The sequence below is a fragment of the Budorcas taxicolor genome, chromosome 9 (assembly GCF_023091745.1).
Source record: "Budorcas taxicolor isolate Tak-1 chromosome 9, Takin1.1, whole genome shotgun sequence".
NCBI classification, from domain to species: Eukaryota; Metazoa; Chordata; class Mammalia; order Artiodactyla; family Bovidae; genus Budorcas; species Budorcas taxicolor.
In genome coordinates, this window is record NC_068918.1 from 15,461,015 (window position 1) to 15,482,578 (window position 21,564).

Sequence of the window (21,564 nt, forward strand, 5' to 3'; positions counted from 1 at the left end):
CACTATTATTACTATAACTACTATTGTTGTTAATTGCTTTTGAGATTATGATGCTGGGCTTTTAAAACATAGAGTATGATTTCATTTAATTGTCCTGCTGCTGCTGCTGCTGCTAAGTCGCTTCAGTCGTGTCCGACTCTGTGCAACCCTAGAGACGGCAGCCCACCAGGCTCCCCCGTCCTTGGGATTCTCCAGGCAAGAATACTGGAGTGGGTTGCCATTTCCCTCTCAAATGCATGAAGGTGAAAAGTGAAAGTGAAGTTGCTCAGTCATATCTGACTCTTAGCTACATATACTAAAGTCCTACTATAAGCAGGTTATACTTAGTAAACATTTTAGCTCCCCATGAACCATTTATCTGGAAGCAGGCAAAATACTGTGACAGTGAATATGTAGTGCCTTAAGGACCACACAGACTTTGGACTTGAGGATGAGCCCTTATTATTTAAAGTTTTATCTAGCATATTTGCTGAATTAGGCTGCAGCACGCCTTAATTGAAAACAAGTATCTCATTGTTTTTTTTTCCCTTCCCACAATAAATATCGTCCTTTCCCATGGTATCTAATTTCCTCTAGCAGAAAGACATCACCATCCCTATAGATATAGGCAGCAAGCTACCAATGAATCACAAAGAACAAGGAGGCTGGTCTTTATATGCCATTTCTACCTTATTTCAAGACAGAAGTTTGATACATCTTCACAAATCTTTTGAGATTACATATATGAAATTTCTGCCACATAAAACACCAACTTCCAAAGGCACCAAAAAGTGCAGTTCTGAAAGGGGGGAGAGAGGTAGGCAAGATGATTCTTGCCTGTAAACAAGGAGTTAACTTGTCCAAATAAGTGAAATCTAAAATTGGCCATTGTCATCGTGTGATATTAACACCAGCTCTTTTGGCAAGTTTAGAAACACTGGGCTCCCTTATAAAAGTTAAAAATGTCCTGGACCTGGAGTTGTTTACCCAGAGTAGGAGCTGCTCTACAGTTACAGAGCTCTGGTTGGAAGAGGTGACTCGAAGGCCGCCTCCGAGAAACTGACGTCACAGTAGTCTCAGCTGCTGCTGTGACACTGGGCTGAGCAGCTTTTTGATTTGTGAAAGTGGTAGAGGTTTCAAAGGGATTTGTCAGTACTTCTCTGTTGAATGGTGGGACTGATTTTACATTCCCATTTCATGCAAAGAAGCAAGATTCCCTGCTCCAAGACGCCAAAGACTTTTCACTCTAAAACAACCAGCTGTCCTCCCATTGCTAGTTTGACCGGTAGTTGGACCTCCATAGGATTTCTCCCCAGTGCAAAAAGGTATGTTTGTTTTCTGACAGTTTGAAAGCAAGTGAGTAATTGTGGCAAAATATAGAGAGGGGTTGCCGCTGACACGTTTACAGCTGTGGATACTGTTTAAGTGGAGGGTGATTTCAACATCTGCTTGATTCAGCATCCGTGCCTGGGTTTCAAAGCAGTGGGGCGGGGTGCGTAACGGATTTTACTGACTCGCAGGGAAGAAAGGGTTCAGCTGCCGTGAGTGGATTTCCTGACTCTGGACTGATGGTGCCATCCGCTCTGTGAGATGGTTTTTCAAACACTGCTTCTCAGAACTTTGAAGACCGCTTTCCCTGCTGTAGGATTTCACTAAATTTATTTATTTGAAAACTAGTTTCATTAGGATGAAGACTTTTTAACATTTACCGAGTGAAGTTCAGAGTCTTTGAAATTGTTGGCATTTGAAAATGGCAGGGAAAAATAAATCAGCGTGGTTTCATCCAAGATGATGATTTACTCACTGCATGAGGAGTGTTTCTGTAATTTGAGTTGAAGTGCATAACATTCATAATGGTTCATCTGCAGTTAGGAGGGGAGCTTAATCTATGGCTTCTACTGTTTAAGCTGGTTAAGTTTAGGCATCTGTTTATCCAAGCCAAATGTATTTTTCAAAGCTTTTATCAGTTAAGTAAAATCAGTGTGCCTGTAGGTTGGATATTTTCTAGGTTGAATATATAACTGAAGAGAGAACAAGAAGATAATGGAAAGGCAAAATTGATTTTTCAGAATTGTGTGTGGTAATATTCCTTTGACCCTATTGGAAGATAAAGAACATGCTGAAATAGCCAGTTTTAAAAATTCTCTTTTGCCTTGTAACAGAATCAAGTCATGGTTTTCTTTGGAAAGATGCCTTTGCCAGTGAACACTATGGGAGGAATAAGGTCTGTTAATCAGCTGAAATGTGGCAAGTGATTCCTGATAGCCTGGAGACAGGGCTGGAGAATCCTGGAAGCAAATGGTGTGTGACTTTGATGGGTTTAGACAAGGGAATTCCTGATTCCTCAAAGTTAAGGGGAAGCAAAGCGTCTCCAAGGCAAACGGTTGTTCTAGGAATTGTGTGATCGACAGTGCCTACTGTGCGCTGCATTCCTCTTGGAATGTGTAACCTCCTCCAAGTGAAAATGTTTCCATGATATGAAAAGTAGCATGTTTAGGGGAAGGGAATCAGAGAATAGGAGGCAAACTGTGAACACAACTTTCCAAAGGGAGAAGTTGCCCTGGAGTCTGTTCTCCTAACATTGTTTCATTTGTTTGGCTAAAATCCAGTTTTTAGTGGGAAGGTGAAGGTTGAAGTGGTAATGATGAAGGTGTAGTTAACAGTGGGGGCATCCCTCAGATGAAGAAGTGTTAACATGGCCTACATGAGCCTAACATGGGAAATGGAACTGATTTATTGTGAAATTCCTGCGTTGCTCCTAAATTTTGCTTCCTAGTAGGGCCGGAAGGTTAGCAGAACTTATTTTCCTCTCATCATCAAACTTATGCAACCCACTCACAACTCTTCTACAAATCTGGCTTCCGGCCTTGGGGAGGGAGAAGTGGGTTAAAATGGATTATGTAATGCTCACTTAGAGCTGTTGGGGGAAGAATGTGTGCATGACTGAGTAATGCAACTCCCTCTGATACTTTACATGTGCACGTACACACTTTTATTCTGAATGAAATTCTGGAGAGAGTGAAGTGAAATGGAGAGTCAAGGAGACCTGGGGAGGGGTGTAGGTAGCAGAAATTCTTCTTTCTCTCCCACGGAGATACCGGTATCTGTGGGTGAAAAAGAGTGACAGCTAGGAACAAAGAGAACTTTTATATTGGCCTCCGCAGAAAGCACTGAAACTGAGTTTTTGAATCGGTTGAGCCATTTTACCCCATAACTTTTCATTTCAGAACATTATGTCCCTACAGAATTGCCCTATTTAGTTGGATTTTTTTTTTAACATTTAGGGAGAATTATAACAAGAACAGTTTTATGTAAGATTCGTCTACTCAGATTTTGACTAACAATAAAAAAATTCCTAAATCTTTAACTTGCCTTCTGTTCTTAAAATACTTGAAAAACACTGAAGGCAAAGGAAAACCATTAAAAATATGAGTCCACACAATTACGCTTGCTTCTGTGAATTTTCTAATTAAATCAAAATCATAGTTTTATCTAGAGGAAGCTAGATTAAAGACAGAAGGGTGCAGGGGAAGACCAACAAACAAGAGAGGGAGAAAGGAGAGAGGAAGAAAGCAGCCCTTTATTGAGCACCCAGTAGGATCCAAAACAGTGCTAGGTGCTTGGATTAAGCGTTCTCTTTCTTGCATATTTAATCCTCACAAAATGCTTTGGACCCCACTTTATTTTTGGAGGAGAAAGCAATATATTCAGCTCTATTATATTTGACATTTATGACAAGACAAAGACAGTGAAAAGTACAATAAACCCACAGAAATTGACACAGACATTGCTCTATAGGAATTTTCTCTCAAAGGCTTGTTTTTGATCCATAACCACTGGGTTTTGTGGCACTAGATATGGTTCTAGTCTTGGAAAGGAGAAGCTCTGTAGATTGGTCCTTCTCTGTATTAAGTGATGAGTTCGGCTTTTTGCAATCAAGTGCAGGGTTCTGTCTGCTTCAGGAACACTACCTGGATTCATGTGTAGTCCTGTTACCAGGAGCAAGCCTGACTGAAGGTTTTCCTGGATGATGTTCTTCAAGTAGGTAAAACAGAAAAGGGTCTGTTGCCCTTTAACCCTGACTTGAAAGTGGTTCAAGAAGAATGTGAAATGAAAAATTGAAGCCACTTGCTACATAATTGTAGGAGACGCTTTATGATGATTTCTATACATTCACTGTTTAAAGACGGAATGAAACAGGGACCGTCATAGCACCTCTTTTCTAGTAGCTTGAAATTAGTCTGCTCTCTTTCTATAACTTGATTGGTTAAATTTGCGACTTTCTCTTGATATCTTAAACCATTCCACTACTCTTCCTAAGAAGTTTTAATGTTAAATGCCTGCTAGTCTGTAAGATAGTTTTAGCTCACAATTAATTACATATAGTAAAGCAGTCTGTATTCTCTGAAAATTAGCACTGTCTTCATTTCCTGTGAATTAGATGAACCTACAAGATTAGTAGGTAATCAAAATCAGTAACAGATTCACTAAGACAAAATTCCGTGTATTCTTTACTCTCTTCATTATGTTGTGTCTTCATCGACACATTATTTTGGGGCAGCTTCCATTTGTTATGGCATGCACCTCTGACCACTGTCTCATAGGGCTGGACGGTAGCAAAAGGAGGGAAGGGGGACAGAGAGGATGGAAAATGAGATTAGGAAAACTGGATAAAATGAGACACGGTAGTGTTTTTAACGGCTAAATCTGAAATTACTTCTTTTTCTTGGCTGAATTAGTCACAGTAGAGCACCAAAGAAGTAGGTAAGAATGATCAAAGTATCTGTAACAAATTTATTGAGAGAAGAATAACCATATAGGTTCTAACATTATTGGGGTGTTTTTTGAGGGTGGAGCCCTGCATATAGCAGATATCCTTTGACCCTTAATAGTCTATTATAATTCATTAATAGGTTGCAGCTCAAAAGTGTATGTTTGGCACCGTTTAGCACATGATATGCACATTCAGGACGGCATGACAAAAAAAAAATCAAATGTCTTCAATGTTTATATTTGGGATATGAAATATGAGGCCTTCTTCTATGACTGCAGACTGAGGCTTGCTGCCTGGTTTTGTGGGCTTCATTTGACAATGCCAGCACCCAGGCAGCTATGACTCTTGAGAATTAGCTCAAAAGTAGCATCATCTGCCACCTGGTAAGTTAAGGCACTTTGGTAATGGCCTAAAAAGTCGAAGAGTTAAAGACTTCTTTTAGGCGTGATTATCTTAGATGGAGATTTGAACATTTTAAGCATGCTTTTCTACCCATTAAAAATGTATCTGGCTTTACTAACAAAAATACTTTCAGTGGAAGTCAGCACAAGATTTTTTTTTTAAACAAGAAACAGGAAATTTTATCTTTCTCAAATCTCTTTTTATTCATGTCATTTAATCTTTATAATAACCCTGTGGATATCCCCCATTCTAATGTAAGTAAATAAATCTCAGAAATTTTAGGTGAGTTATAAAAGAGTTACCAATCAGGTATTTTAAAGTGCATCTTAAAATCCTGAGTACACATGCCCTAAATGCTAGAAATCTAATCATTTCAGTCAGTGCTTAGTATGATCAAAGATTTCCCTGCAAAGTGATCAAAACATTTTCATCAATACTCTAAATTCAGTATCAGAACATACATTCTGATATCTAGTCTAATCAGTTCAGTTCAGTTCAGTTCAGTCTCTCAGTCGTGTCTGACTCTTTGCGACCCCATGAATCGCAGCACGCCAGGCCTCCCTGTCCATCACCAACTCCTGGAGTTCACCCAAACTCAAGTGCATTGAGTCAGTGATGCCATCCAGCCAGCTCATCGTCTGTTGTCCCCTTCTCCTCCTGCCCTCAATCCCTCTGAGCATTAGAGTCTTTTCCAATGAGTCAACTCTTTTCATGAGGTGGCCAAAGTACTGGAGTTTCAGCTTTAGCATCAGTCCTTCCAAAGAACACCCAGGACTGATCTCCTTTAGAATGGAGTGGTTGGATCTTCTTTCTAAGGGACTCTCAAGAGTCTTCTCCAACACCACAGTTCAAAAGCATCAATACTTTGGTGCTCAGCCTTCTTCACAGTCCAACTTTCACATCCATACATGACCACTGGAAAAACCATGGACTTGACTAGACGGACCTTTGGTCTCTGCTTTTGAATATGCTGTCTAGGTTGGTCAGAACTTTCCTTCCAAGGAGTAAGCGTCTTAATTTCATGGCTGCAATCACCATCTGCAGTGATTTGGGAGCCCAGAAAAATAAAGTCTGACACTGTTTCCACTGTTTCCCCATCTATTTGCCATTAAGTGATGGGACCAGATGCCATGATCTTCGTTTTCTGAATGTTGAGCTTTAAGCCAACTTTTTCACTCTCCTCTTTCACTTTCATCAAGAGGCTTTTTAGCTCCTCTTCACTTTCTGCCATAAGGGTAGTGTCATCTGCATATCTGAGGTGATTGATATTTCTCCCGGCAATCTTGATTCCAGCTTGTGCTTCTTCCAGCCCAGCGTTTCTCATGATGTACTCGGCATAGAAGTTAAATAAGCAGGGTGACAATATACAGCCTTGACATACTCCTTTTCCTATTTGGAACCAGTCTGTTGTTCCATGTCCAGTTCTAACTGTTGCTTCCTGACCTGCATATAGGTTTCTCAAGAGGCAGGTCAGGTGGTCTGGTATTCCCATCTCTTTCAGAATTTTCCACAGTTTCTTGTGATCCACACAGTCAAAAGCTTTGGCATAGTCGATAAAGCAGAAATAGATGTTTTTCTGGAACTCTCTTGCTTTTTCCATGGTCCAGCGAATGTTGGCAATTTGATCTCTGGTTCCTCTGCCTTTTCTAAAACCAGCTTGAACATCGGGAAGTTCACGGTTCATGTATTGCTGAAGCCTGGCTTGGAGAATTTTGAGCATTACTTTACTAGCATGTGAGATGAGTGCAATTGTGCGGTAGTTTGAGCATTCTTTAGCATTGCCTTTCTTTGGGATTGGAATGAAAACTGACCTTTTCCAGTCCTGTGGCCACTGCTGGCTTTCCAAATTTGCTATTAGAAGGAAAAAAGAGCATGGATAAGTTCTAACATGGTTTTCAGAATAATTTTGCTGCTTTAGTATTTTACTTGATGAAATAAAATAATGGCAATATTTTTCCATGCTTTAGTTTGGTTTCTTGCTGATACTATCAGTCCCAGATTGACTACCAACACTGGGGTCTTATTGATATGGTAACTACATTTGCCACAAGATTGAACTCTTCAGTATAAAATGAAGACTGTAGCGCAGCACCATCTCAGGACTTTAAAAATCATAAAATTATATAATCTGGTTGCATCAGAACAGAAGGAGTAATTCTACTGCAGAAGAGTCTACTGCAGTTGTATAGCTGTGACTATCCAGTTGAATTTTATACTTCCACTCTTAAATTCATGAAAAATTCTATCTTTAGATTAGGCGGTTAGTTTAAGGAATACTTATATCTCACACATATATTTAACCATCCTGTCCACTGTAATTTTGCTGTCTGGTTTCAGAAAGAGGAAGAAAAAAACCTGGATGATACTTTTTGTTTGTTTGTTTTTGATTGTGCTAGTCTCTTCTTAAGCAGATATTTTTGTCATCTCGTCTTTTGAGTCCAATTTTCCTATGGTTTGTTTATGTCAGTGGCTCTTGACAATCTGATAAAATGTTTCCAGAAAGCACATGGATTTGGAACTCTCTCTTGTTATGTTTATATTAGGCTTTGTTTTAAAGGCAAGTGAGACTGCTTCAAATAAAACAGCTCCAAGCTTCCAAGAAACAGTTAAGAGAAGGCAGAGACGAACAGAAATACCCCTTCACTAACACTCACACGGTTGCCATGGACCTGCACAAGCAGTGCGAGAACACAGAGAGTAACTGGCACAAGGAACAAATGGAATTGCTGGACCAGTTTGACAATGAAAGAAAGGAATGGGAAAGTCAGTGGAAGATAATGCAGAAGAAGATAGAAGAGGTACGTGTTGATTGGTTTGAATACTTTGGAAACTTAAAACTCAGAATGAAAATCCTTTTGGTTTGTTTTGTATTGGAAACTGCTTTTACTTTCCAATTCTACCTGAAAGATACATGTCTCAGTGGTAATAGCATAACCTAACCCAGTGGTAGTGTAGGGACTGTACTTATTTTATAACTTTGCATGAAAACTCTAAAATATGTCAGTTTACTCTTTTCTGACTAAAATGCTGATGGTATCAAAAGTGAGGTATGTATTTTGCATGAGTTTTCAAATGCTGAGCTCAGTGTGAAAATAAAAGAAAAGCATAATTAGTGGAACATACCTTTAGAATATTACAATTGGGCATTAAAATAGATCTTTTCTGAGGTAATTTATGAATAACGTCTACTAAAGGGAATTATATACTTGATAATTCAGTATAACCAAAAGGAGTGTCGTATATCAAAAAGAAAATGACGGTGGACTGGCAAGGAGCACCACGTTTGCTGCTGCTGCTGCTAAGTCGCTTCAGTCGTGTCTGACTCTGTGCGACCCCAGAGACGGCAGCCCACCAGGCTCCCCCGTCCCTGGGATTCTCCAGGCAAGAACACTGGAGTGGGTTGCCATTTCCTTCTCCAATGCATGAAAGTGAAAAGTGAAAGTGAAGTCGCTCAGTCGTGTCCGACTCTTAGTGACCCCATGGATCACGTTCATTGGCACATTTATTAGAAAAGAGTTTATGAAAAATGACATGCCCAGAATCGGATACAAATAGTTTTATCCTATCAGCCTGTTGGACCTTGAATATTTCCTTTATTATCTGCATTGATGTATATTCAGGCTTGTTCCAACTGAAAATTATTTATACTTATCTTGCTTTCTTGTAACATCCCTGCTGTTGACTTACATGGTTTGTGCACATTGTCAAGACAGTTATTTTAACAGACTCCTTGGCCTTCATTCACAGGCAATCAAAGCTAATGCTTTGTTTATAGTGCAAATAATTTTCTTATTAACAGCCATGTAATTGGTTATGAATAAAATACAAATTGGCATGCTAAAAGGAAAAATAAAAAAAGGAATAGCCATTACTCTATTAGAGAATTCCATGGACAGGCCATGGGGTCGCAAAGAGTCAGACATGACCGAGTGACTAACACAAAGTCATTAGACTATTCTTGGAAAATCCAGCTGAGAAGTCAGGCATGTAGTAGATGATTGCAGATTGAAAGGAGAATTTACTTCATGTCCTTCTATAGTTTGGAAAATGCATTTTACTTCCTCTGTTAACTCCTCCACCCAGAGTTCAATTGGATCAAAAAGGAGATGGCTAAATCAGAGTCTACAACGCCAGTGTGAAACCTGAACATCAAGGTTTGGAAAATCCATTAAATAATAGTCTCAGATAATTCTAGCATCTGAGCAAACTAATTAAGGGAGTCAGGGTTAGTCTATCCAATTGTTTAAGCCACGTAGCTTAAGATGGTAGCTAAGATAGTCTGCTGTCTGGTTAAATTTGTTATTGTCAAATAATTATTCTGACAGCTCTGCAGATTCCATCTGTAGAAGATATGAGCCTTATCAATTAGCAGGCATTAAACATACTTGGAACTTAGGTGATAGTCCATAAAAATACTGACAGAAGAATTGGAATATTTCTTCTTTATCTTGGATAGTAGCTGTGGTGCTATTTATGTCATGATGCCTGCATTGTATAGCACCATACCTGAGAATACGTTTGAATAATGTGCTTACCCAGACTACCCGGCCAGAGAGGATGCTCTACAATACCTGAAGACTAGCGTTGTGTCCCCCTTGTCATAACAATATAGTTGTCCCTCAGTAGACACAGGAAATGGCTCCAGGAGACCCCATGGATACCAAAATTCATGGATATTCTCAAGTTCCTTATGTAAAATGGCAGAGTATGTATGTATTCTTTTCCAGTCCCAGTATTTGTACCTGTAATAATGTACCTTTAATATCTTCCTGCTTAGAAGCTACAAAGCTGGGTTAGAAAAGATTGGGCAAAACAGGAAATTGTCCTCACATGTCATAGAAAGTCAGGACAATATTGTTAACTAAAATTAAGTCTACTCTTGGAAAAATGTAAGATACCACAAGCCTGTGCATGTGTGCGTGCTAGTCACTTCAGTCATGTCCGACTCTCACGACCCTGTGGACTGTAGCTCACCAGGCTCCTCTGTCCATAAGATTCTCCAGGCAAGAATATGGAGTGCATTGCCGTGTCCTCCTCCAGGGGATCTTCCCGACCCAGGGATCGAACTTGTGTCTGTTATGTCTCCTGCATTGGCAGGCAGGTTCTTTACTAGTAGCACCACCCTAAGAGACTGTATTTCTCTCTTATTTATCACGAATTCTGTGTTTTAAATCAGACACAACTTATTAAGTCATGTGCTAGAAAATTTGACATTTTTAGGTGCATGCTTATAATTTCTGTGATTCCAAATAAATGTATCATTAGTGAGAGGATCAGTATTGGGTATTAAGATGCTAATGATTCTTTATTCAGCCACTATCCACAGTCATTGCATTTGCTGTTACAAAGTGAAGACGTAGATACTTGGATCTTTGAAACCTAGACTGATCCAGATAGTTACTCTTAACAGAGTTAATAGACAGCTGGGGATTTTTCTTTTTTTTTTTTTTGTCACTTTGCCATCTTTCCTGCCTGTGTCCTTTGTTTGAATGATCAGATACCCATTGAAAACAGCTGAGTACCAAGTAATAGATTTCCTTATGCAAAATAAATGGTTTCCCATCAATAATATAACGTTTTTTGTTTTTTCATACATCACCTAAGTCCCCAAGAGAATTTAAGATGTCAAATAGAATTCTGTGTAAATTAAAGTATTTCAGAACGAGACGAGAAGAGAAAGGTGAAATGAAGACAAGAGGAAGGATCCCTTGCAAAATGCATGCAGCAGGTCCGTCTTTCTAGCAAGTAACAAAAAATTATCAGATGCATATTTCTCAATATTCAGGAAACAAAAGCAGACTAATTTTCCAGAAATAGTACTTTGGTCCCTAATTTTACATTGAAGCAAATGTGTTTTCACCCATGACTCCTCTAAAAGAGGACAGTGCCACCAAGAACATCCTTAGATTTAGCCTGGTGCTCTTGAGGGTTGCTTCTTATTATGCCCCTCAAGGTCGGCCAAAATTATAATGCCCACAGCAGTTCAGTACAGATAATTTTACAGGAGCCAAAATGGTTGATTCATGATGGCAATTTGATGCTATCCTGACTTCATCCAGTGACAAATTTATGACTAGGGCAATAAATGCACTGCATATCCTTCAGGCATTAACTATATTCTAGTGCTTCTCTCTGAGATTTGCATAAATACTGAGCAGAAATTAATCTGTTATTATAGTCTTTGATCTCATCCAGATATAGGATGTGACTGTAAAATGTAGAGTCATTTGTTTTAAGTCTTTGGAATTTGACAAGCTTTCCCAGAACTCAAGCCTGAAGAGAAAGTCACTAATTACCTGCAGGTTAAACTAAATCCTCAGGAACTAATTTGGGGCAGTTAATAAACTAATAGATGATCAAAGCCTTAGAGTTCAATTGTATTACATAGGACAGGCTCACACTTGTTTTAATTAGAACAAAGGAAGAAACTTTTTTTGAATGTATATAGCCTTGGAAGTTAAAAAAAAAAAAAACAAGTCTGATAATTACCTACCCCTCACCCACGTAACTTCCTAAGGAAACATCTTTTGATGATGAAATAACTACTTAAGGGACAGAATGAGCTGAGTTACTATGTGAGATTGTCAGTCGTTTAGACAGTTCAATGTTGACTTACAAGTAGGATCATGTATTTTTAAAATATGGCCTTAATGTTGGTTAAATTAGAGCACATTGCCAGTAATTGGGAGAAGGCAATGGCAACCCATTCCAGTACTCTTGCCTGGAAGATCCCATGGATGGAGGAGCCTGGTAGGCTGCCGTCCATGGGGTCGCCAGGAGTTGGACATGACTGAACGACTTCACTTTCACTTTTCACTTTCATGCTCCCCCAGGGACGGGGGAGCCTGGCGGGCTGCCATCTATGGGGTCGCACAGTGTTGAACACAACTGAAGCAACTTAGCAGCAGCAGCAGCAGCCAGTAATTGATCGAGGTCCTTCCAATTTTGTTAACAGTGCTTCTGTATCATTATGACATCTATATATAAATGCAGGTTTCTGTCATTTTTGAATGAATTGATTTGTACTCAGAAAAATAGAAATTACCTTCTTTGCTCTACTACATGTAGTCTTTATGGTTCATCAAAAGTTGCTCCAGCTAATCCAGATTTTAGAAGCATGATTTGGAAGCATTAGCATTAGTGCCCTGGAGCAGTCTATGTATGCATGCGTGCTAAGTAGCTTAAGTCATGTCTGACCCTAGGGACGGTAGCTCACCAGGCTCCCCGTCCATGGGATTCTTTAGGCAAGAATACTAGAGTGGGTTGCCATTTCCTTCTCCAAGGAATCTTCCTGACTTAGGGATCAAACCCAAGTCTCTTATATTTCTGCAATGGCAAGTGGGTTCTTTACCATTAGTGCCACCTGGGAAGACCCACTATATAGTAATATAGCCAAGAGAACTCAGAACACTGTGTTTAGGATCAAAACTATTGAGAAAGTAGGTTAGGGGGAAATTTTTATCTTTGTTTTCCTTATAGCTCTGCCATGAAGTAAAGCGTCGGAGGAAAATCAACATGAGTGAACGTGCTAAGGTCATTGATTTTGATTGTGAGAAGGCCGTTGGAGATAAAATGGAATCTTCTGCAGATTACCCCAATTCAGGACAATGTAAATTTACAGGGATACATCCCAGGGACATTCTGGGAAAAAAAGATAAAACAGAGCAGAGTTTACTCAGGGAAAGAAATCAAGTGTGCAAGGAACAAAAAACAATCAAAAAATCAAAAGTAGGGTATATGGATTCTGAATCCAGAGACAACCATAAAGAACGTGGTGCCCGGCCTGACTGGAGGACTTCTGAGGCAGAGAACAAGAGCTGCTCTGGCACCCTCAACACAGTAAGTAAGACGGGATTGGCCTTGGACTGTTTCTAAAGAAATATTTACATTTCAAAGGGCTAACATGCTATTGCTTATATGTATAAAGGCTCTTGAAGAACTTGCCAAAGTTAGTGAAGAGTTATGCAACTTTCAAGAGGAAATTCGAAAGCGGTCTAACCACAGAAGGTAGGCTGGTACATCTATGATGATTTTTACGTTGAAAAATCAAGACGGATACTGTTTTAAGTTAATGAGTCCAAATTACCTTTCACATTTAACACTTTGTTAGCAAGAATTAGTAATGTTACTAAAATCTGCTATTTTAGGAGATAAAAGTTCAAATTGTACATTTCTTTGATCATTAATTCTTAAGGTAAATCTCCTGGTTTTCTTTATAGTTTGACTGTTAGGTGTACTTCACTTTTTATTGATGTTTAGCTTAGTTATGCTTGCCATTGTGCTCAGTCACTCAGTCGTGTCTGACTCTTTGCGACCCTAGGAACTGTATAGCCCACCAGGCTCCTCTGTCCATGGGATTCTCCAGGCAAGAATACTGGAGTGGGTTCCCACACCCTCCTCCAGGGGATCTTCCCGACCCAGGGATCAAACCTGTGTCTCCTGTGCCTTCTGTATTGGCAGGTGGATTCCTTCCCACTGAGCCACCTGGAAAACCCTAACACTCACCATAATAAACAGTAAATTAACAAGTGTATACAATGGCATTCTTTTTGTTTTGAGTATTTGGCCAGTGGAACAGTATGCTGGGTTAACCTAGTTGAATACATCTTTCAGTTCAGTTCAGTTCAGTTCAGTCGCTCAGTTATGTCTGACTCTTTGTGACCCCATGAATTGCAGCACGCCAGGCCTCCCTGTCCATCACCAGCTCCTGGAGTTCACTCAAACTCACGTTCATTGAGTCCGTGATGCCATCCAGCCATCTCATCCTCTGTCGTCCCCTTTTCCTCCTGCCCCCAATCTCTCCCAGCATCAGGGTCTTTTCCAATGAGTCAACTCTTTGCATGAGATGGCCAAAGTACTGGAGTTTCAGCTTTAGCATCATTCCTTCCAAAGAACACCCAGGGCTGATCTCCTTTAGAATGGACTGGTTGGATCTCCTTGCAGTCCAAGGGACTCTCAAGAGTCTTCTCCAACACCACAGTTCAAAAACATCAATTCTTGGTCGCTCAGCTTTCTTCACAGTCCAACTCTCACATCCATACATGGCTACTGGAAAAACCATAGCCTTGACTAGACTGACCTTTGTTGGCAAAGTAATGTCTCTACTTATCAATATGCTATCTAGGTTGGTCATAACTTTCCTTCCAAGGAGTAAGCGTCTTTTAATTTCATGGCTGCAGTCACCATCTGCAGTGATTTTGGAGCCCCCCAAAATAAAGTCTGACACTGTTTTCACTGTTTCCCCATCTATTTCCCATGAGGTTATGGGACCGGATGCCATGATCTTACTTTTCTGAATGTTGAGCCTTAAGTCAGCTTTTTCACTCTGCTCTTTCACTTTCATCAAGAGGCTTTTTAGTTCCTCTTCACTTTCTGCCAGAAGGGTGGTGTCATCTGCCTATCTGAGGTTATTGATATTTCTCCTGGCAATCTTGATTCCAGCTTGTGCTTCTTCCAGCCCTGTGTCAAATTTAACAATGTGGTGTTTTAATTTTATAATGATGTTCTGCTGAAATATTCTGAATTATTTATTTCTCTACATTTATTATGTATATAATGAAAGCATTCATAATTTTCAGACAACATACTGTAAATACATACACACATATGTATTTACACAATGCAGTAAAAATGCTGTTTCAGTTCAGAAATACCTATTTAATTCTAAGGGTACGTTTTAGCCAAATTGAAAAATAAATTGGATTCTCTGCAAGTTGAAATTGCTCTAAAATCACCACTTATCTCCTTGTGGGACAGCGTACTTCTCTTAGAAGCTATAGCAATATGAACCTTTATTTTTCTTTATTTCTTTGGAAGCTCAGAGAGAATTTTTGTACTGACTTACAACAGATTTTACTTACCCAACCATGTTTTATACATAATTTTGCCTTCCACTTTTCCCACTTAGCTTTTGCCTAGTAGGTATTCATCTGTGCTTTATTATAAGCTGTCTCATAATGGAAGTTAAATACATATAAATGTGGCTTCTATTATCAATATGATTAATTAATATTAATTTGTGAACCCACATTATTGCTACATTTAGGTTTTTATTTTGATAATTCAGAAAATTCTTACTTTCCAATTTGCTTTTACAAACCATCCCTGGTATAAAGTTCTCACTGTGACTTCATGGCCTTTAGAAAAAAAGCTCAAAATTCTTAATATGTAATTCACAGTTATTGCAATTTGACCTAGCATTTCTCTCTTATTTGTCAACATTCTTTCCCACTCTGTTTTATATTCCATCTATGCCAGATTACTCACTGTAGCTTGAGCAGCCACATGATTTTTACTGCAGCTTAAAAAGAAGAAAAATATGTCCTTTACTCATCAGAAAAAAAAAAAAAGCTCACTTTTCTTTCTTGTCTAAATAACACCTCCCATTTGGTATTGCTCATGTCTCTGTGCTTTGATTCAGATTTCTGGGATGAAATTGAATGTTATTTCATTAATTTCTTAGAATGTTATTTCAAATTCGAGAGGAGGAGATTGAGCTCAGACGACATTATGAATAGGAATTCAGTAGGCCAAGCTGACATGAGGAAATGGCAAGAGAAAACCTATGGAAATGGAAACACCAATAGGAGACACCCAAGAGACTACACAAAGTAGAGTCTGAGTGTAGGTGAAGTTTAAGGTAATAGAAGAAAATGAGAGACAGTTTAAAAGACAGTTTGGGTCAGACTATGTATGTAGTCTTGAATACAACACTGAGTGGTGGTCTTTATCCTATAGCAAAAGTGACTTGAAGTTTTGTACTAGGAAATTTATATAAAAATATTGTTTAAGGAAGTGGTGACTCCTTTTCCTATAACAGAATCCATTGTTTTAGGCCCAATATCTTTTAGGAGCTTATCATAAACAAAGACATCACTAATACAGCATGTTTTATAATTTTTAGGATGAAGTCAGATTCTTTTCTCCAGGAAGCACCAAATGTAACGAATACTCCTCATGGAGGTCACATGATCAACAACAGCCAGTGCATTCCTTCAACCAGTTTAGAAAACGAGAAGTGGAAAAACAGAAAAAACCTGAGCTGCACCAATGTTTTCCAGAACAATTCCAAGAAAAAAGATGGAGTTGATACAACCGATCTGAAAAGAAGTGAAACCCCACCAATTCCTCCTCCAAGAAGCACATCTCGAAATTTTCCCAGCTCATATTCTGCACAAGCCCACGAAAGTTGGAAGGAATGTTTAGACCACAGCAGCGGGGTGGCCCAAGAGGGTCAAGGTGAAAAAAACAGCCACCCTCATTTCCTTTGGAAGCATGCTGAGATGTCTCTGCTGGGTCTAAATGAAGGGAGGACTCTGAATGATGGTATCACGTGTCCTTCTTTGGCACCAGAAGCCAAAGTAGATAACAAGCCTTCATGTAATGAAAATGTTGGACTTAGCATGTGGTTGTGCAACACTGGGGTTTGTGCAAAAAATAGCCCCTCTACACTGTGGTTTCAGAAAGCCTGCTCTACTCCAGATAAGCCAAAATATGAAAAGGTAATTCCAGATCACTCTGCTAAATCTCCTCCTGATCTTCATATAAGCAATGACTGTAGCTCCTTAGTGTCACAGAGCAGCAGCCCACTGAGAAGTTTCAGTTATGGCTTTGAAAAGACTACTGGGAATGAAAAGCTGGCAAAAAAGACTGATGAATTTAACAGAATTGTATTTAGAACAGATAGAAATTGTCATGCTGTACAACAAAGTCAAAGCTGCTCAGAACGATCCGAAGATCTTCAGCGCTGTGAGACCTTAGCTGCGTGCACAGGCAGCGTCTCAGTCAGTGATGGTGTTTCTGACGTTCTGAAAGCCAGTGCCCCCATGCCTGTGCCCAGGGAAAATGTGCCTGATAATTCCACCAAAAACCCCACACCAGGCCAGTTCACACAAACACGGGAGCCCATAAGCCCTAGCAGTTACCGGAATATGCTTCATGAGCATGACTGGAGACCAAGTAGTTTGTCTGGCCGGCCAAGGTCCGCGGACCCCAGGTCAAATTACGGTGTGGTGGAAAAGCTGCTGAAAACCTATGAGACGTCTGCGGGGTCTGCATTGCAGAATTCTAGATGCTTCCAGGCCAACTGGACGAAATGTAGTTCTGATGTCAGTGGTGGAGCCACATTAGGTCAGCATTTAGAAAAGCTCCGCATAGAACAAGAGCTTGAGCACAAGACAGCAATGCATGGAGCACAGCACGTGAAGCAAGGGGCAGATCGGAAAAAGGCAACTGAGGTGAGAAAGCAATCTAACATATTTGGTGGAACTGCATCCATGTTTAGCAATGGCTCAGTGTTCAGTCGTTTGCCCATTCATATAAATAGAACATAGGCAAATGTTTCGACATCTTTTTAGTTCTTTGACCCTTCATTTGTGAATAAATATAAACCTTAGGATTGTAACTCAGCACGAACTTTTAAAAGTTTAGTTTTTAAGTCTGGGTTTGGTACATTACAGCTTTTATTTAAATTCTGAAATAGCAGAAAATATAATGTAATAAATGGGCTCAAGAAAAAAGTGATCAAATATTTGTTGTGTTTCTTTCTTGAAGAATATTCTGAATGTGAATTTGTTCATTTATAGAATTTTATCCTATTAAAGGGTTTATATATTTTAAAGTATATGGAAAGTATTTTAAAAATAACTTGTATTTTTCTGTTACTGGCTATGATTGGTTCAGTCATTTCCAGAATTTGATTTGTGTTCTTCCTCATGGGATTATTCGCATGAATATGAGTTTGGTTAAAAAAAAAACATCATTTAAAATAGTGCCTCATAAAGTTCTCTTATTGTGGAGCTAAAAGGCAGTATATGAAAAAAAAAATGATAGTATAGCATAAAAACTTTAAAGTCACTATTATAGGTATAATAATGCCTGGAAAATCCCATGGATGGAGGAGCCTGGTAGGCTGCAGTCCATGGGGTCGCTAAGAGTCGGACACGACTGAGCGACTTCACTTTCACTTTTCACGTTCATGCATTGGAGAAGGAAATGGCAACCCACTCCAGTATCCTTGCCTGGAGAATCCCGGGGACTGGGGAGCCTGGCGGGCTGCCGTCTATGGGGTCGCACAGAGTCGGACACGACTAAAGCGACTTAGCAGCAGCAGCAGCAGCAATGTGTGGAAATTGTCCCCCCAAAATGGATATTTAAATAAACTTACCTTTTTTATTACAGTGTGCTTGCAAAAGAGTGTAATCTTAGAGGGGAGAAAAGAGGTTGAAGAGATCTGTATTTACAATGAAGAGCTATCCATCAGTACCTTATACAGATAATTTATTAAAAGTTACAAGGTGGCATACTGTTATAATTAGGCAATACTTTGAAAATCCTAGTTTTACAAACCACAGTGTGTATGCAGCATAGTTTTAAAGGATGCTAGTTGCCTCCTTCTGGTGTGAGAAATTTTTATGTGGTTTTCAAGTCCTACAAAAATATCAGTTTACATCCAGTTGATCAGAAACTTTGTCTGTTTGCCCAAAGTGCAAATAACTATCCTGCTTTTGTATGAGTGCTGTTTAGTTGAGCCCATAAATACCTGTAAGGCTTCAGATGGAAGGGCATGGACGTGGAAGCATGTGTACAATAATCAGCCAAAAATTCTCATTAACAAATATTATTAAATATTTCCCATTTTTGCAATGATTGGAGATTTGAGAAGGGTCCTCTACTGTAGATCCTTAAGAGCAGTTCTTTTATTTGGGACACCCCTGGTGGTGTGGTTAAGAGTCCACCTTCCAATACAGGGGACATGGGTCTGATATCTGGTCAGAGAACTAAGATCTCACATGCCCAAGGGGCTACTAACCGCAAGCGCCACATCTAGAGAGATGCCTCACACATGGTAACTGAGAGCCCACTCAGCAACAAAAGATCCCACATGCCCCAATTAAGACCCAGCACAGCCAAAAGTAAATATTTTAAAAAAGAACAAAGTTCTATTTTAAAGTCTTTTAAAGATAATTTTGAAGCTTTTAAAAGATTGATAGTAAGAGTGGTTCTTAGTGAACAAAAAAAAAGATAGCATCAGACAAATCATTTGGTGATTTGTGTCCTTTTTGTTTATGATCTCTAAAAGTGTCAATAACTTGACATAAAATAACCAGACGCAAATTAATTCTTCTTTAAATTATTATCTTTAAAAAACTGAAATATCCTAACACTCCACTAAGGAAAATCTTTAGTTCCATCATATCAGCGTTACCTGACATAAACTTTGAGTTCTAACATAAGATTAACTTACATAGTTCTAAAAAGAAATCAGTTGTCTTAAAACGTAGTACAATGAGATCCACAAGATTAGCAAATGCCATATTCATATTCAAAGTGAGCTGTTTTGATTAAAACATCCCAGACCACAAATATTAGACAAAGAGTTTCTTTAATTTTTCTTGCTTGTAAACTTGGTAACACATTAATCCTACAGTTGGGATCCATAATATATTAAGCTCTTTGTTGGTTCCTGAATGGTGAGGTGAAAGTCTTCTTTTGTGTCTTAGGAATCCATGGCAGTGAAATCCTCACCCGGAAAAGGATTTTCCCGGCCTGCGAGACCAGCAAATCGCCGTCTCCCATCCAGATGGGCATCTAGATCTCCTTCAGCACCTCCTGCCTTGCGGAGAACTGCCCGCAGCTTCCCCATTCCTCTGCGATCAGAAGCATCGATGGTCTAAGCCTCTGGCCTGGATTGCTAGACTGCGAGAGTCCCGATTGCCAGACAGAGTGTTCCGAGTGTTTACAGCCACTTCTGTCTCTTCTGTACCTTTCAAGATTACTGGGACAATTTAAACCTTAACTTCCCATCAGTCTTCAGTGTTTTGAATCTATGGAGTAATTATCTTCCTCTATTTTGATTTCCTAGATCAGAATTTTTTAATGCCATCCTCATTAATTTGCCAATATGATTTAAGTCGAAACAGTGTACTATATTGTATATTCTGACTTTCTTGCAAGTGGCAGAAAGCAAGGTTATGTGCATGGCTATGTGTTTTGTAGGTGCATGTGTTGATACAGGAAATGTCAGTATGTATTTAGAGAAGTAAAACTTATGTGCTAGTGTTGACTTTGAAATTATAACGTATATACCTATATATTCTTTGTGTTTATTTAAAATTTTTTAAAACACACAGTATCATTTATATTTTTTGTACCTTTTAATGGGTATCCACTTAAGGCGTTTGAGGTACATATATTAACTAACCACTTCCTTGGCCCCAACTACATAGAAAACTAACTATACATATACCTAAGGTTAGTAGGTTTCTACAGCCAACTCAGTTCCTTAACCCATATAAGGATAGACTCATACCATTGATCTCCTCGTTTATTCTTTTAAATATTAATAAATAAAAAGTTTAAATAGGTTGAAACAGATCAGCCTTCTAAAACAAACGCAAAATGTCCACAGAAATTTTTATATATCATTCAGCAGTCTATTATGGCTTTCGCTGTATACTTGATCCTCAGAGCCAGCATAAGACTGCTTTATAAACAACATAACTAAACAACTAATTTATTTTGACAACTTCAGTAACAAACATACCTTAAATATGGTTTAAAAAGAAATTCAGTTAGGCTGAATCCTAATTTTGGCTAAATTTTAGTAAGCTTTTTTTCAGCATTTGGAGCAGTACATATTGTGAGAGGTAAGTTATTCACTTTTTCCTTTTTTAACCTTTTCCCTGAAATTAGTAGATAAGAGACTATTTCAAATTTTTATTAACAAAGAAAATCAGCAACGATATTTCATTGAGAGCTGAATTGTATTTCTTGTAGTGTGCTACATTCAAAAAGCCTTAAACTAACCTTTGGCATCCGTGGATAGCATAAGGGACAGAAACTTTTTTGGTGGTCACAATTTGCCAACAGTGAATATCCATATACTCAGAGCTGACAGAAATATGAACGTTGAGGTGCCCGAAATTCTACATGAATGATCTTAGAAGCAATTTTGCTGTCCACTGTCTCTGTATAAAGCCAACTACATTATTAGGTAGTAATTCTATTTAAGCTTTAAAGCTTAACGAATTCTTACTACAAAGATATTCAAAGAGCCATCTCCTTGTGATGCATTCTAACAATTTAGAAAAATTCACTTCACGCCATGATTTGAGGTACAGTAATTAAGTTTTGAATCCCAGACTGCCTTAAAGGCTCAAGACTGTTGCATGGTGATGGCCAGATCCATATTTTCCGATAAGAAGAGTTTCCAGGAGTTGAGCAGAATTAAACTTCTAGAACATGAGCTTGGAGCAGATGGTAAGAAAGGGCTACAGATCCCGTCTTTTAATTCTTGTTTGTTTCAGGAATATCCTTTTCCATAGGAAGACTGTAAGAGAAAAGTACCCTAGATATCAAGTGATGTCACTCATATAATATGCTTTTCATCTAAAAGGGAGAAGACACTG

At 38.9% G+C, this 21,564-nt stretch overlaps 1 protein-coding gene across 2 annotated transcripts; it reads left to right on the forward strand.

The window, feature by feature from the left end:
• Positions 1-1,115: 1,115 nt before the first annotated feature.
• On the forward strand, positions 1,116-20,461 carry KIAA0408 (KIAA0408 ortholog). Of its 2 annotated transcripts, XM_052645568.1 has the most exons (6): positions 1,116-1,304; positions 7,699-7,953; positions 12,635-12,994; positions 13,083-13,162; positions 16,059-17,391; positions 19,657-20,461. In XM_052645568.1, the coding sequence occupies exons 2-6, from the start codon at positions 7,819-7,821 to the stop codon at positions 19,828-19,830; spliced, it is 2,082 nt and encodes a 693-aa protein (XP_052501528.1). In that variant the 5' UTR covers positions 1,116-1,304; positions 7,699-7,818; the 3' UTR covers positions 19,831-20,461. The 2 variants fall into 2 exon arrangements, with proteins under 2 accessions (XP_052501528.1, XP_052501529.1); XM_052645569.1 differs by lacking the exons at positions 1,116-1,304; positions 7,699-7,953 and adding an exon at positions 10,767-10,883.
• The last annotated feature ends 1,103 nt before the right edge of the window (positions 20,462-21,564 follow it).

What these genes read in the sequence shown, in the direction of transcription:
- KIAA0408 (XM_052645568.1), top strand. Translation starts at nt 7,819, where the DNA reads ATGGACCTGCACAAGCAGTGCGAGAACACAGAGAGTAACTGGCACAAG. An exon ending in TGCAGAAGAAGATAGAAGAG is followed by an intron (nt 7,954 to 12,634) that starts GTACGTGTTGAT and finishes TTTTCCTTATAG; the next exon opens with CTCTGCCATGAAGTAAAGCG. An exon ending in AAGCGGTCTAACCACAGAAG is followed by an intron (nt 13,163 to 16,058) that starts GTAGGCTGGTAC and finishes TATAATTTTTAG; the next exon opens with GATGAAGTCAGATTCTTTTC.